Genomic DNA, 12,754 nt, shown 5'->3' with positions numbered 1-12,754 from the left:
AGTAAGGATGGATTCAGCACGGTTGCCAAATATTTTGCTCAATAACGTGAACCAATCATATTATTTAATATTGATATTACATGTATCGTTACCAACAAAAATTGCGGTATATCAATGTTCGGTATACTGTTAATTTGGTCGGTATAGTTGGTACTTGATATTTTTTTACCATATTTAAAGACTTTCGCGATTCATGCATTTTTGTACAAGAAAAGAGTAACTCAAGCGAGAAAAAAAAAATCGCACTATTGGTTTATCTCTTTAATATGCTATACTTGTCATCCACTAGTGATATTAAAATCTTGACTAGTACGTTTTAATTTATGTAATAATATTAAGTAGTCATTTTTATTTTTGGTTACAAGTAAGTCTTATCAAGTAGAAATCGTATAAAATGATAGTTAATTTATAAAATACAATTTGTGGTACGATACTATATTACTGCAGTATTATAAATTCAATATGGTTACAATATCACAATATAGTGGTACGGTACCAATACTGTACCGGGCGCGTTAATAACCGTTTTTTTGGTTATATTTCGATAATTTTCGGTTGATTTACCATGGTACGATGCCTCTTGAGAGGTTCTTCGCTTGATAAATATTTTTGAAATTGCAACTTCAAATCTTGGATTGAGAAAAGTTGAGAGTATGAGTGGATAGACAAAATATTGCCTACTTTAAATTATTTGGAATTATAATTATTTAATATAAGTTAATTAGGTTAAAGCGCCCCTCTTAGTTATATATCCACTAGCACTTTTCCTTGGGCGATGCACATAATATTATTTAAATAGTGAAAAGAAATTAATTTAATACATAATAAGAAAATATAGTACACTAATATAGTAAAATTTAATAATGTAGTATTATTCATATTTTATATAACATTAGTTTTTTTAAATCTTACATATTTAGATTTATAATCCAAATAAATAGACTAAGACTTAGAAAATTGAAATTCTAGCTTTATCTCTTAATGATTGTTGAAAATTATAGTTAAAAATTAGTACAGAAAAATATTAAAAATAAATAATTACATAAGTAGCAATAAGGTAGGATTCTTCACGGGTTAATTTTAAATTTGATAATTATTAAAAGTTATAATTAGAAATTAGTAGAGAAAAAATATTAAAAATAAATAATTATAGAAATATCATTAGGATATTTTAGGTTGCCCATCATTTCTTTATTTTATATATAAGAATTAAGATATTTTAACATTTATTTTTCAAAAATAAATTCGTAATATGTATATAATATAATCAAACGATGGACAAAAGTCTCGTAATGGATTACCTAGCGGTTGAAGCAAGTGAGCTTGTGTTACACTTGGTTAGCCTAGTGTGGTTTACGTTTATTGTATAGTTTACAAGTTATTATACAAGAGTGTGTGTTTACCCAGTGCACCCTATATGGTCGGTTGTTAAAAAAAGAAAATAAAAAGGACAAAACATTTATAACATAACGTCGATATACATGATACACATGATACACATGTATGTAAATATATATATATATATATATATATATATATATATATATATATATATATATATATATATATATATATATATATATATATATATATATATATATATATATATTATATATATATATACATAAGTTGTTCCAAGTAGTTGTTATTGCAGTTTGTAAAGACAGATAGCTAGCAATGGAAGCAAATAAAATAGTTGAGAAATTTGAGGGCAAAACAATTCTCATCACTGGTGCCACTGGCTTTCTTGCAAAGCGTACTACTTCATCATCTTTCTATACTTAGTTACATGTATATATATATTTAGTAATATATAATATTTTTTCTAACATTTTGCACGTTTTCATTTCGTAAACTGATCAATGTAGTTCTCGTAGAGAAGATACTTCGGGTCCAGCCCAACATTAGAACGTTGTTTCTTCTCATACGATCTCCGAATGTTGGATCTGCTGAACAACGACTACGCCAAGAGGTGCAAGAAAAAAATAATAATGATAAAAAAAAAATCACTTTTGAAATTATTTTGGTTTGATTTTAAAACACTACTAGCTAGTATTTCAATTTGTGACCAATTTATTTATTAACTGCAATTTTAATCTGTTTTGTTTGAAGATTGTGGATACCGAATTGTTTCGAGTTTTAAGGGACAAGCTAGGAGAAAATATAACTAGCTTTATATCGTCGAAAATTATTCCAGTATCGGGTGATGTTTCTAAAGAGAACTTGGGGATTGGAAATGCAGAGTTGATTGATAAAATGTATGGAGAAATTGATTTTATTATCAACTCCGCTGCAACAACAAGGTTTGATGAGAGGTACACACACATATATATAAATAAATAAAGAATAAAAAATCCCTTTTTGAGATATTACTATAAATAATTTTTTTTCTTTTTTTTAATTAGAGTTCTATATTTTGCACTTTTATGGTTTTTAATAAATAAAAAAAATAGGTATGATGATGCAATGGATATAAATGCATTTGGAGCAATGCATATTCTGAACTTCGCCAAGAAATGTACAAAACTAAAGTTGATTCTCCACGTATCCACAGGTTATAAAAATCTCTCTCTCTCTCTAGATCAGCTTTTTCTCTCTCTAGATCTCTGACTCTCTCTCTTAAAATTGTAGCATATGTGAGTGAGACAAGGTCAGGGGTAATAGTAGAGAAGCCACTGCGAATGGGTGAAACATTGGAAGGTTCTAAAATCTCATACTTGGATTTGGACGCAGAGAAGAAGTTGCTTCTAGAAACTAAAACACGACTTCAATCTCGTAATATCCCTAAACACGACTTCGTTTCAGCTCTCAGGGCCTTGGGCATTCAAAGGTTAATTACGTTGTTCTACTATCTTTATATATACATAATCAAGTCTTCTTCTTCTTGTTTATTTTTTGGCTTAATTATATTAAACCTTCATGCAGGGCAATATTGCATGGATGGCCGAATACTTACTCATTTACAAAAGCAATGGGGGAGATGATTTTCGATAAATTTAAAGAAAACGTTAACGTCGTAATCGTCCGCCCCTCAATCGTAACAAGTACTTGCAGAGAACCATTCCCTGGTTGGATGGAAGGTCTAAGGTAATAATTCATTGTGATCACAAACAATATTGTTTGATTTTTAATTTTTTTTTTTTTAATTTTCAAGCCTAGCAATAATGTCATTTACATTGATACCGGTCAATTTGAAATATACAGAACCCTCGACAGCATCTTCGTTGCTTATGGAAATGGAAAAATAAAATTCTACCTTGGCAACCCTGCCTCAATACTGGACGTGGTGATTTTTTTTTTCCCGTCCTTTTTCGATAAACCATTACATACGTGCCCGCATATTTACATGTCTAATTAGTGGGCTCTCTCTCTCTCTCTCTCTAGATACCAGGTGACATGGTAGTAAACAGTATGCTTGTAGCAATGGCGATACATTCGAATAAACCTCGTACTCCAAATGATGAGCTGGCAAATATTTATCATATTGGTTCATCACTTAGAAATCCCTTAACCTACAAACCGCTCAAGTGGCATATGTATCAATATTTAATCAAGACTCCTTTTATTAATAACAAAGGAAACCCTATTAAGGCTGGAAAACTTAAAACAATCAGCTCCATAACCAGGTTCAACACATACATTCGCCTCCGTTACGTCCCATTTTTTAAGGTTCGTTTTCATTTTTCATTTTTTTTAATTTAATTACCCGAATATCTACAAATTTATTTTCATAAATTTTTGTAATGTTTTTTGCAGGTATTGAAGTTACTGAACATCATAGTTTGCAACCATTACAAAAGTTCATATGCCAGGTCGAGCAGAAAAGTCAACCGTACTCTACATCTAGCGGAACTCTACAAACCATACGTATTGTTCGAGACGGTGTATGTATTTCATAATTTCCACTCTTATTATATTTATTTTAAAACATTCCAATTACGTGCAAGCGTTTATATCTAAACACGGTATCAAATATTGTTCAATCTGGGCAGATACGACGATGCCAATGCTGAAAACCTGCGAATTGCAATGAGATCGGAAAGTGGTGCGAACGCAGAAATGTTCGATTTCGATCCGAAATCGATTCAGTGGGAAGAATACTTCATCAACACTCACTTCCCTGGAATAGTAAAGTATGTGCTCAAGAAATAATTAGAATTATATATATATATATAGTGTGTGATGAAAATAAATTCACAAGATGTGTAATTGTGTGTGCTACTTCTCTTATCATCTTCCGGTATTGAAACTATAATAAAACACAAGTGAAAATTCATCGACTTCGACAAACATGTTTAACTTGATCAATATATGTATGATTTAGAAAGCAAAAACTCATACATCACCTTCATGATAGAAAACGAGCCGATAGTAACTAAACGAGCAGATAGATTGAAGAAATAATCTTGACAAAAACACTAAACCGAAACTCATTTATTGCGAAATTGATATACCAACTTAGAAAGAGCGTATATCATATTAACAATATTCCTCGTGAACAGTTGAGTATTGTACACGGTAATAAATACAAGCGTTGGCTCGTTTTCCTGCTCAATATTGGGGGAAAATACGAAAAGAAAAAAAAAATTGGATTACCTTCCTGCTAAAATAAAAACAGCACCAAAGCTTGTGCCTCAAGTTTCGTCAGCCTTCCTCGCCAAACTCCTTTGTAAATCTCTCATGCACATTGAGGTCAGATTTACTAACTGTTGGTCTCTGTCGTGCGAGCACCTTATCAAAGTCTGTTCTTGATATCGGAGGTGGAAGAATCTACAGAGGCATCAATCACTTGTTAGAAGCAGTAGCTCCAATCGATCATTGTTCTATTACGTGTCGAGACTTTTCTTAGTTATTACTTGAATTTAACCATCATGTGCCTCTCAATATTATTACATTAATTCAGATTTCTATTACAAGATTTCTATACAAGATTGCAACCAGTGTATATATCAAATCAATACCTTTGCAGCCAGTCCTTGTGCAGCAAGCTCCAGCATGGATATTTGGACAGCACCCGAATATTGCTTGGACCCACAAGGCACCCACATACCATTAGAGTTCTCGATGAAAAACATGGCATCTTGTGTTTTACGTACAGGCTCAAATAAAACATCCTTGACCTATCGAAGAAATAGAAGAAACATTATTAAGTCACAAAAAAGCTGTATTACGATGTGGATGAGTATGCTACACAATCTACAAAAAAGTCCTCGGTTTAAACATAAATCAGTAGATTAAATAATTTATATTCTTACACAAACAGCAATGTCCGAACCAGAAAAACCTTCGGTTTTACGAGCTAGGACTACATAATCACTTTCAGTCAAGTTATGAGGGGTATCTCCTAAATGCACCTGAACAAGAATAGCAAGCCAAATGAGAATATATTTCACTTGAATGATTAATTTTTTCCCCCTTCTTTGAACATAATATGCAATAAAAGCTCCATACTTTGAACATCTGTTGCCGTGCCTTCACGTCGGGGAGAGGAATGTAAATGCGCTTGTCAAATCGTCGCCGAATGGCCTATAAGATAAAACTTGCGTTAGCCAAAAATTATCACGGCGCTCGTTTTGCTTAATTGGAAATCGATGTTACCTGATCAAGTGCATATGGGGTATTCGTCGCAGCAAGAACAAGAACTTTGTCATCACTGTGACCCACCCCCTGAACAATAGTAAATAATTTAGTTTTCTCAGTGTTGACAAATATATATCATATTGCATGGCCCATAAAAATGAAAAGATAACTGTGATTAAGAAATCAACTAATGTATTTGGAAAATCAATATATTTCTAAATGGTAGTATTTGGATTTGTAAACAACAGAAACAAGTATCTGTAAATGAGCAGGAATTACTATAAATCCAAATATATCGTTCAAATTGAATGAGTAGAAGGCGGCAATCATAAACGACCAATAAAGAGAGGATTTGATCATGTCCTGAAAACACATGCTATGGATTTCTGCTCATTTGCTCTAACGAACCAGTTAAAGAAACATCACAATCAAACAAATTCGAGTATGTACGGCCACATCCGATAAGGAATGAAGCATATTTAATGACATTCAGGTTTCGAATAGCCCATAAGCATGAAAACATATCCAATTCAAAGAGAGAACAAATACATGCAAAACCATGGATCCAGATATTACTAAAGGAAAAAGAAACGAAAGAAACAGATAATGAACCAATATACATAGAAATAAACAAAGTAAATCAACAGATAACTAAGATATAGCTCCAACCATCTGTCACTTTAAACCTTACCTGCATCTGGACCAGCAATTCTGTTTTGATTCGTCTGGAAGCTTCACTTTCATTCCCTTCTCCACGCTGGCCACACAGGGAATCTATTTCATCAATAAATATGATGGAGGGAGAACTCTCACGAGCCATTTGGAAGAGATTAGAAACTAGCTTTTCACTTTCACCCATCCACTTTGAAACCAAGTCCGAAGAAGAAATACTGAAAAAAGAGCATAAGTACTCGATTATTGAAAATGACAAATGAAAGCTAGCAACTGAAAACGAGCTTCCGGAAAAATGTGTCCTCCTTTAGATAAGTGCATGAAAACAAATCGAAAGAAACGGCGCATGTTCCACATCAAAATAATATATTATAAATAAGGCAGAGATTTCTTGCTAGGTTGCTCCCTAATTCTCAACATAAAAACTCTCTTCGCAATACCAGATTCCTCTCAGCATTCATTAAATACACAACATGTAAAAAGCATTCAACAAGTTAATTTGAACCCCTATACAATACGCGAGAGCACACTTAGAAATTTAAATATATACGATACCTGAAGAAAGTCGAGTCAGTTTCTGTGGCAACAGCCTTGGCTAAGTACGACTTTCCTGTTCCAGGAGGACCGTATAAAAGAAAAGCTCTCCACGGGCGCCTTTTGCCTAAAATAAGGTTAGATAAAATTATCAAAATCATCGACTTCTTGCATCACTACGATAAGGAAACAAGCATAGACAAGTAACTGATCGATTAAATCATTGATAACATAGATGCAAAAATGAGATTTAGTTCCCGACAACAAATGAAGTCGAGGAAATCAAGAAGCACTGCGATCCTTGTTATTTTACGACTCGTCATTCCTTGTCATGCAAGTTCTAAAAGACAACAGTCATAAAGCGCATTCGTAACAAGTATTTAAAAATACGATTTCATTCGGTAAAACCCTTTTGCTTCATACCACTATACCAGCACCTACAGAAAACAATCCACCACTCCAAACACAACTATCTATACTACACACATAATTCATGAGCATCCACACATATATATAACTGATCGAAAAATTATACCGGTAAAAAAATGCGGAAAATGAACAGGCAGAGCGACGGCCTCGTGTAGCGCCTGCTTTGCGCTCTCTAACCCCGCAACATCAATCCACTTAACATTAGGCTTTTCTCTAACAATGGCGGAATTCAATCCAGCACGAAGCTTATCCCTATCCCCATCCTCCCCATCACTGCCATCCTTGGGCTTGGGCTTGGGCTTGGGCCGGGCCGCCACAGCAGCATCCCCGTTCGCCGCCGGTCCGGGCCCGCCCTCGTCGAGCACGGCCCGAATCTCCTCGGCCCGGCGCAGATACTCGTTGAACTTCTGCATGATGGCATCCTTAATTTTAGGGTTCTTTTCGTACTTGAGATGGGTACGGAAATACTCCAACGCGTTCATGTACAGAGGGAAGGCGTTGGCGTAGTTTCCGGCGTTGTCCTCCGCAACCGCCTTCCGTGCATACTCGATCGCTTGTTCTTTGAAACTGCTGTACATCGCCTCCGATCACATAAAATATTTGTACGAATTCGTGTTTTTTATTTTTTCTCCCTTTTTTTCTGGATTATCAATTGAGAGGTGGTTCGGAGGAGGATTTGTTGTTGATTCTTGAAGAAGGGAATTTCCTCTTGATTGTATATTTTGGAAAGGAACCCGATTTGGTTTTCTTTTTTCCTTTTTTTTTTTTGATTTTATTATGGGAACGACGTCGTCCGCCAACTTCCCCAATTCACGTAGCCCTAATTCATGACGGAATTGGTGGAGAAAAAGGCGCGTACGCTTGACGAAGAACAAGTGCTAATTATTAAGCAGAAATCGTGTTTCTACACTATTTATTTTTTCTTGGGTAAATTCCTACTTTGGCTCGATATCATTTTACCCCCTCATACCTCCATGTACTTGAAAAATTGTCTCAATGTGGCCCTGCTTGTTAGTTGTCAGACATTTGACACCGTTTGATTTAAGCTTTGAAATTACAAAAACGTCACATCTCCCAGTTTAAATAAAAAAACAGATAATAATAATAAAAAATTCAAGACAACAAGAAAACATAGTCCATGGCCAGTCACAATTTATTTTCATTTTATTTAATAATTATTTAAACTGGAATGAGTGTTTTTTTTTTGTAATCTTCAGACTTAAATCAAACGGTGTTAAGGTTAAAGATCTGAAAACTAACGGTGAGGCCACATTGAGACAATTTTTCAAGTACGTAGAGGCAAATCGGTACAATTGAGTATATAAGGATGTAAAGTGATACCAAACCAAAGTTCAAGGAAAAAAATGGAATTTACCCTTTTTTTTCCTTTGTGGCACAAAGACTCCACAGCTAATTAATTAATTAATTAAAAAGGTGTTTATTTTCTCATCAAGTAAAGAAAGATAAAGCCAGCTTTAATATTTTCTCAACTACTCCAACTTAACCCTGTATTTTAATCATCACCTCTCAATTGATGTAGAAAAAAAATTTATTGCCAACTCTCTCTCTCTCTCTCTCTCTCTCTCTCTCTCTCTCTCTATATATATATATATATATATATATATATATATATATATATATATATATATATATATAATAAGCCAAAAACTAAAAAGTAGGAAATTAGATATTTCATATTTGAGCCATAGATCGATACATAATCACGCACACACCCATATATATTATGTGTGTTTAGTGGATAGCTAATTAATCAAATATACGGTTCAAATCCACAAATATAAATAATCAAGTGCACCATTGAACATAAATATATTGATAACAAGAATATTACAAGAATTTAATTTATTCAAAAAGCTGACAAATTTTCTTCTAAACAACGTAGACAAGAAAATTCATCAGCTTCACAAAATTCAGCACAATAGTATTCCTTAATTATTACAAAAAACACCACAAATATTATGAAAATCAACAATTTGCCACCCTAGCTCCCACCACCTTAGCTAGTGCTCCATAGCAAACCTCTCCTCATTACATAGAAATTTTTTGCTACCGAGCACCCGCAGGGCGAGTTCGCGCATATGCACGCACCTTATAAAATTAAAACGTAAAACAATCGTACTAAACGATCAGATCAAATACATGCTACACCCGGTAAAGTGCACACATCAGCATAAAAAACACGGTTGTGCGTGCGCGTTTTTTTCTAACTGAAAATGTCACTATTTCACCTGGTGCAGCATCTACCAGACCTTCCGCAAACAAAAAAACAAACACAAACACAAAACGAACATACATAAATACGTACATTTTTTTTTTTAATTAGCTAGAAGCTCTCGTCAGTGATGCAGTCCTTTTCGTCGGTATTGAAGCAACCCTCGTGGCCGGTACCGAAAGACCTAACGTGATCCTTGAGGGATCGCTTGTGCTTGAAGTCGGATCCGCACGTGCAAAACCATAGCTTGCCGCAGTTCTTCTCGTGGGTCCGCCAATCGCCCTTGACGGCGAACGATTTCCCGCACGTGGGGGATTTGGTGCAGAGGAAGGGCTTTTGGGAGGCGTGCTTGCGCTTGTAGTGCGTTTGTAGGGTTCGGAAATCCTTGAGCGGCTTGCCGCGTGGGTGGTTTATGTTGTTCTTGCAGCCGGCGGTGCAGCAGTAGCAGGGCAGCCGCAGCATGGCGGTTGGCTGCGTTCCCCTTAGCGATTGGGGCCCTTTTCGGAACTCCGAACCGTGGCCCCACATGTGCATCTGCATGCGTGCATGCCCCATGCACGTGATGCGTCACTAAGTTATTGTAAGATTTTATATACACATGCACATATACATGATAAATTACTATATCAGCCTATTAGCTAGGTTTTGGGTAAAAAAAATAAATTAATTGTCCAATGTTAATATGTTAAGGCTTGTTTGGTTGCCAGGATAGGATTAACCTAGATAAAATTAAATAATCTAATCAATGAAAACACAATTATTTTGTCGGATCCCGAAAGGTCCAACGAAAAAGCTATCTCCCTAAAAGGTACGGTATAACACAATATTTTCGGGTCGACCCGGGAATTTACTGGGGTTACTATACATCAAATAAAGTAGAATTATTTAATTAATCATGGCTAACCTCCCCAACCAAACGAGGCTTAAGTGCGTATGCGATAATAATTAAATGCCTAAAATCTGGGAGCTAAAAATGTGGAGCATGTTCCTTTATAATAAGTGAAACAAAGTAACAGATATATATGATTTGATAAAATAACAGCTAATGTGAATATAACTGGCAAAAAATGAAATTAAAGTTTCCAATAATTATTCTATGTCGTCGATTTATCGAAAATTAGGCAAGATCAAATAATCAAATTAAATCAATGATTTAGTTAATTAGTTACCTGCATGTTATTGTACCTATTGAAGGTCTTGCTGCAAATGTCGCACGAAAATTGCATAGGCCCCACGAGAATCTGTGCCGGCGTCGGAATCCAAAATCTCCGCTCGTCGCCACCGCTCAAAGCCGTACTACTCATGCACCCGCCGTTAATATTTTTATTAGTATTAACACAATTCTTCTTCTTCTTCTTATTCGTCTTCGTCTTCACATTAAATTCATCTTCCTTGAAATAATTATACTGATCAGGCAACCCTATGTGCAAAGCTACTGCGATCGTCTCTTCATGAAATCTCGATTTCTTTTCGCCGTATTCGATATTTTCTTCTTCTTTGAATAATTGTTTTTGCTCCGTAAACCTGCTAAGAAGAGGCAAGCATTGAATTGTTTCGTAAAAATATTCTTCCTCGTGTCCGTGATTCCGATTCTGCTCTTGCTGCTGCTGCTGGTAGTACAGAGGAAATTCGAAGAAACTACTCATCATATAATTAATTTTATTTAATCTTTCAGCTCTTGGAAAAACAAAAGGAGAGAGAGAAAGAGAATTAAGGTGAGGAAGATGGCTTGAGCAAATATTAATTATATTCAATGGAATTTATATTCTTGTACATACGTTGAATTGTTGTCTATTTTCATGTCCTAGGATGGGATTTTATCATTGTGGTTGGACTTTGTGTGGGAAAGCTTTAATTAAAAAATATTGATTTTTCTTTTTTTTTTTTTTAATTAATTTTGTGTGTGTGTGTGTGTGTGTGTGTGAATGATAACTAATGCTGGTTAGGTTTGTCTTTATGGGAAACAATATTTTAATTGTTTCATAATTTCATGACACCACCCACCCACCCCCCACAAATTAACCCAAAAGAGAATTGAGAGAAAGAGATGTAATTAGTGGTGCATGGTGGGGTTTAATTAAGGAAAATGACTTGCAAGAATCCAAGAATTGTCTAAAACAAAGACATACTACAATTATATAATTTACTCTTTTTCTTCTTTTTTTTTTATTTTTTTTTATTTTTTTTTATTTTTTATTTTTGGGTCCAGTACGTAAGTCAATATATAGAGAGGGAAAAATCGATAGAGATAATGGAGTCCAAAATGTTGAATTTCAGCAGCAGCTGTACTATGTTGCATTGGGACTAATTCTTTGTTGCATTCTGGGAATTTTTTTTTGGTCCAAATTTTAATTTATCTTCCTTAGTCTCTTAAAAGAGAAAACATGTATTGAACATAAGAACAATTCTTCCTAAATTCAGGATCTTATATGAACTCCTAGTATACAAATAAATCGGAATAAACGTCCCGTTATAAGAATTGCCTAGCGATTGGAGTAAGTGATCAGCTTATGTCATCAATTGACCCATGTTCGAATATTAAGTAACCGGAATTTCAGGATATTAATTAAGAAGAGGAAATATAATGCTCTCTTATTTATTATCCTCCAACGTTTTGTTGTTGGGTATTATTTGCACTGTGCATGATTCTCTGCTAAATATACCACCTTTTAGGCTGAAACCCCTTTTCCTTTTGTTTCTTTCTAATTTGCATGATTTATGCTTCATTTTATGGCCCAGACCCCACTCTTAATTCAATATTTAGCTTTTTCCTAACTAATTATGACCCTAAATTAACACTAAAGTTACTGTAACAAAAACAGCTAAATAATAGCATTTTACCTTTTTTTTTCCCGAAATTAGATGCTACACCTGGTTATTTACACAGATTTGATTTGAACCATGGATCTACACATAATTACATATCTGCTTAGTGGATAATTATTTAATTCAATATACGGTACAATTCCATCCAGTGTAAATAATCGAGGTGTAACCCAGATTTTAGTATATAACCTTTTTCTTTTTTTTTTGCCGTGAGTGCAGGGCATATTTTTCCATTTCCAAGTCAACTTAATTTTGCTAATTATTTTAAGACCGAAATGCAATAAAATTCAAATAATTCGGCCACTTTTGGCAAGCATGAAAAAAAGGTAACAACACACACGCGCGCACACAATCACATACACGGCCGATGCAAATTTTGTGGTGCAATCCATATATGTACTGAGTCATCATTTACGGGTTCACATTTTATTGACTCGTTCATACAAATCTGGAGATACACAAACCTTAATTACTGACTAG

The 12,754-nt window shown here is 34.5% G+C and overlaps 3 protein-coding genes across 3 annotated transcripts; 1 reads left to right on the top strand and 2 right to left on the bottom strand.

The window, feature by feature from the left end:
* The first annotated feature begins 1,634 nt into the window (after positions 1-1,634).
* On the top strand, positions 1,635-4,280 carry LOC105959062 (fatty acyl-CoA reductase 1). The gene is made up of 10 exons (XM_088813865.1): positions 1,635-1,756; positions 1,869-1,972; positions 2,113-2,315; positions 2,454-2,554; positions 2,632-2,830; positions 2,926-3,087; positions 3,205-3,286; positions 3,385-3,669; positions 3,757-3,884; positions 3,993-4,280. Exons 1-10 carry the CDS (start codon positions 1,678-1,680, stop codon positions 4,150-4,152), a joined length of 1,503 nt encoding a protein of 500 aa, XP_088669991.1. The 5' UTR covers positions 1,635-1,677; the 3' UTR covers positions 4,153-4,280.
* A 139-nt stretch (positions 4,281-4,419) lies between these two features.
* Positions 4,420-8,071, bottom strand: LOC105959060 (protein SUPPRESSOR OF K(+) TRANSPORT GROWTH DEFECT 1). The gene is made up of 8 exons (XM_012983082.2): positions 7,322-8,071; positions 6,808-6,913; positions 6,272-6,470; positions 5,599-5,667; positions 5,452-5,526; positions 5,256-5,354; positions 4,962-5,120; positions 4,420-4,770 (listed from the first exon to the last, which is right to left on the bottom strand). Exons 1-8 carry the CDS (start codon positions 7,791-7,793, stop codon positions 4,645-4,647), a joined length of 1,305 nt encoding a protein of 434 aa, XP_012838536.2. The 5' UTR covers positions 7,794-8,071; the 3' UTR covers positions 4,420-4,644.
* Positions 8,072-9,014: 943 nt separating this feature from the next.
* LOC105958858 (zinc finger protein WIP3) lies at positions 9,015-11,233 on the bottom strand. Its single transcript, XM_012982861.2, has 2 exons — positions 10,618-11,233; positions 9,015-9,982 (listed from the first exon to the last, which is right to left on the bottom strand). The coding sequence occupies exons 1-2, from the start codon at positions 11,095-11,097 to the stop codon at positions 9,560-9,562; spliced, it is 903 nt and encodes a 300-aa protein (XP_012838315.1). The 5' UTR covers positions 11,098-11,233; the 3' UTR covers positions 9,015-9,559.
* Positions 11,234-12,754: the final 1,521 nt, after the last annotated feature.

This window comes from Erythranthe guttata, chromosome 14 (genome assembly GCF_056151865.1).
Source record: "Erythranthe guttata isolate IM_541 chromosome 14, IM_541, whole genome shotgun sequence".
NCBI lineage: Eukaryota > Viridiplantae > Streptophyta > Magnoliopsida > Lamiales > Phrymaceae > Erythranthe > Erythranthe guttata.
The sequence above is the reverse complement of the archived record's forward strand: the minus strand, read 5'-3'. Positions and strand labels throughout refer to the sequence as shown.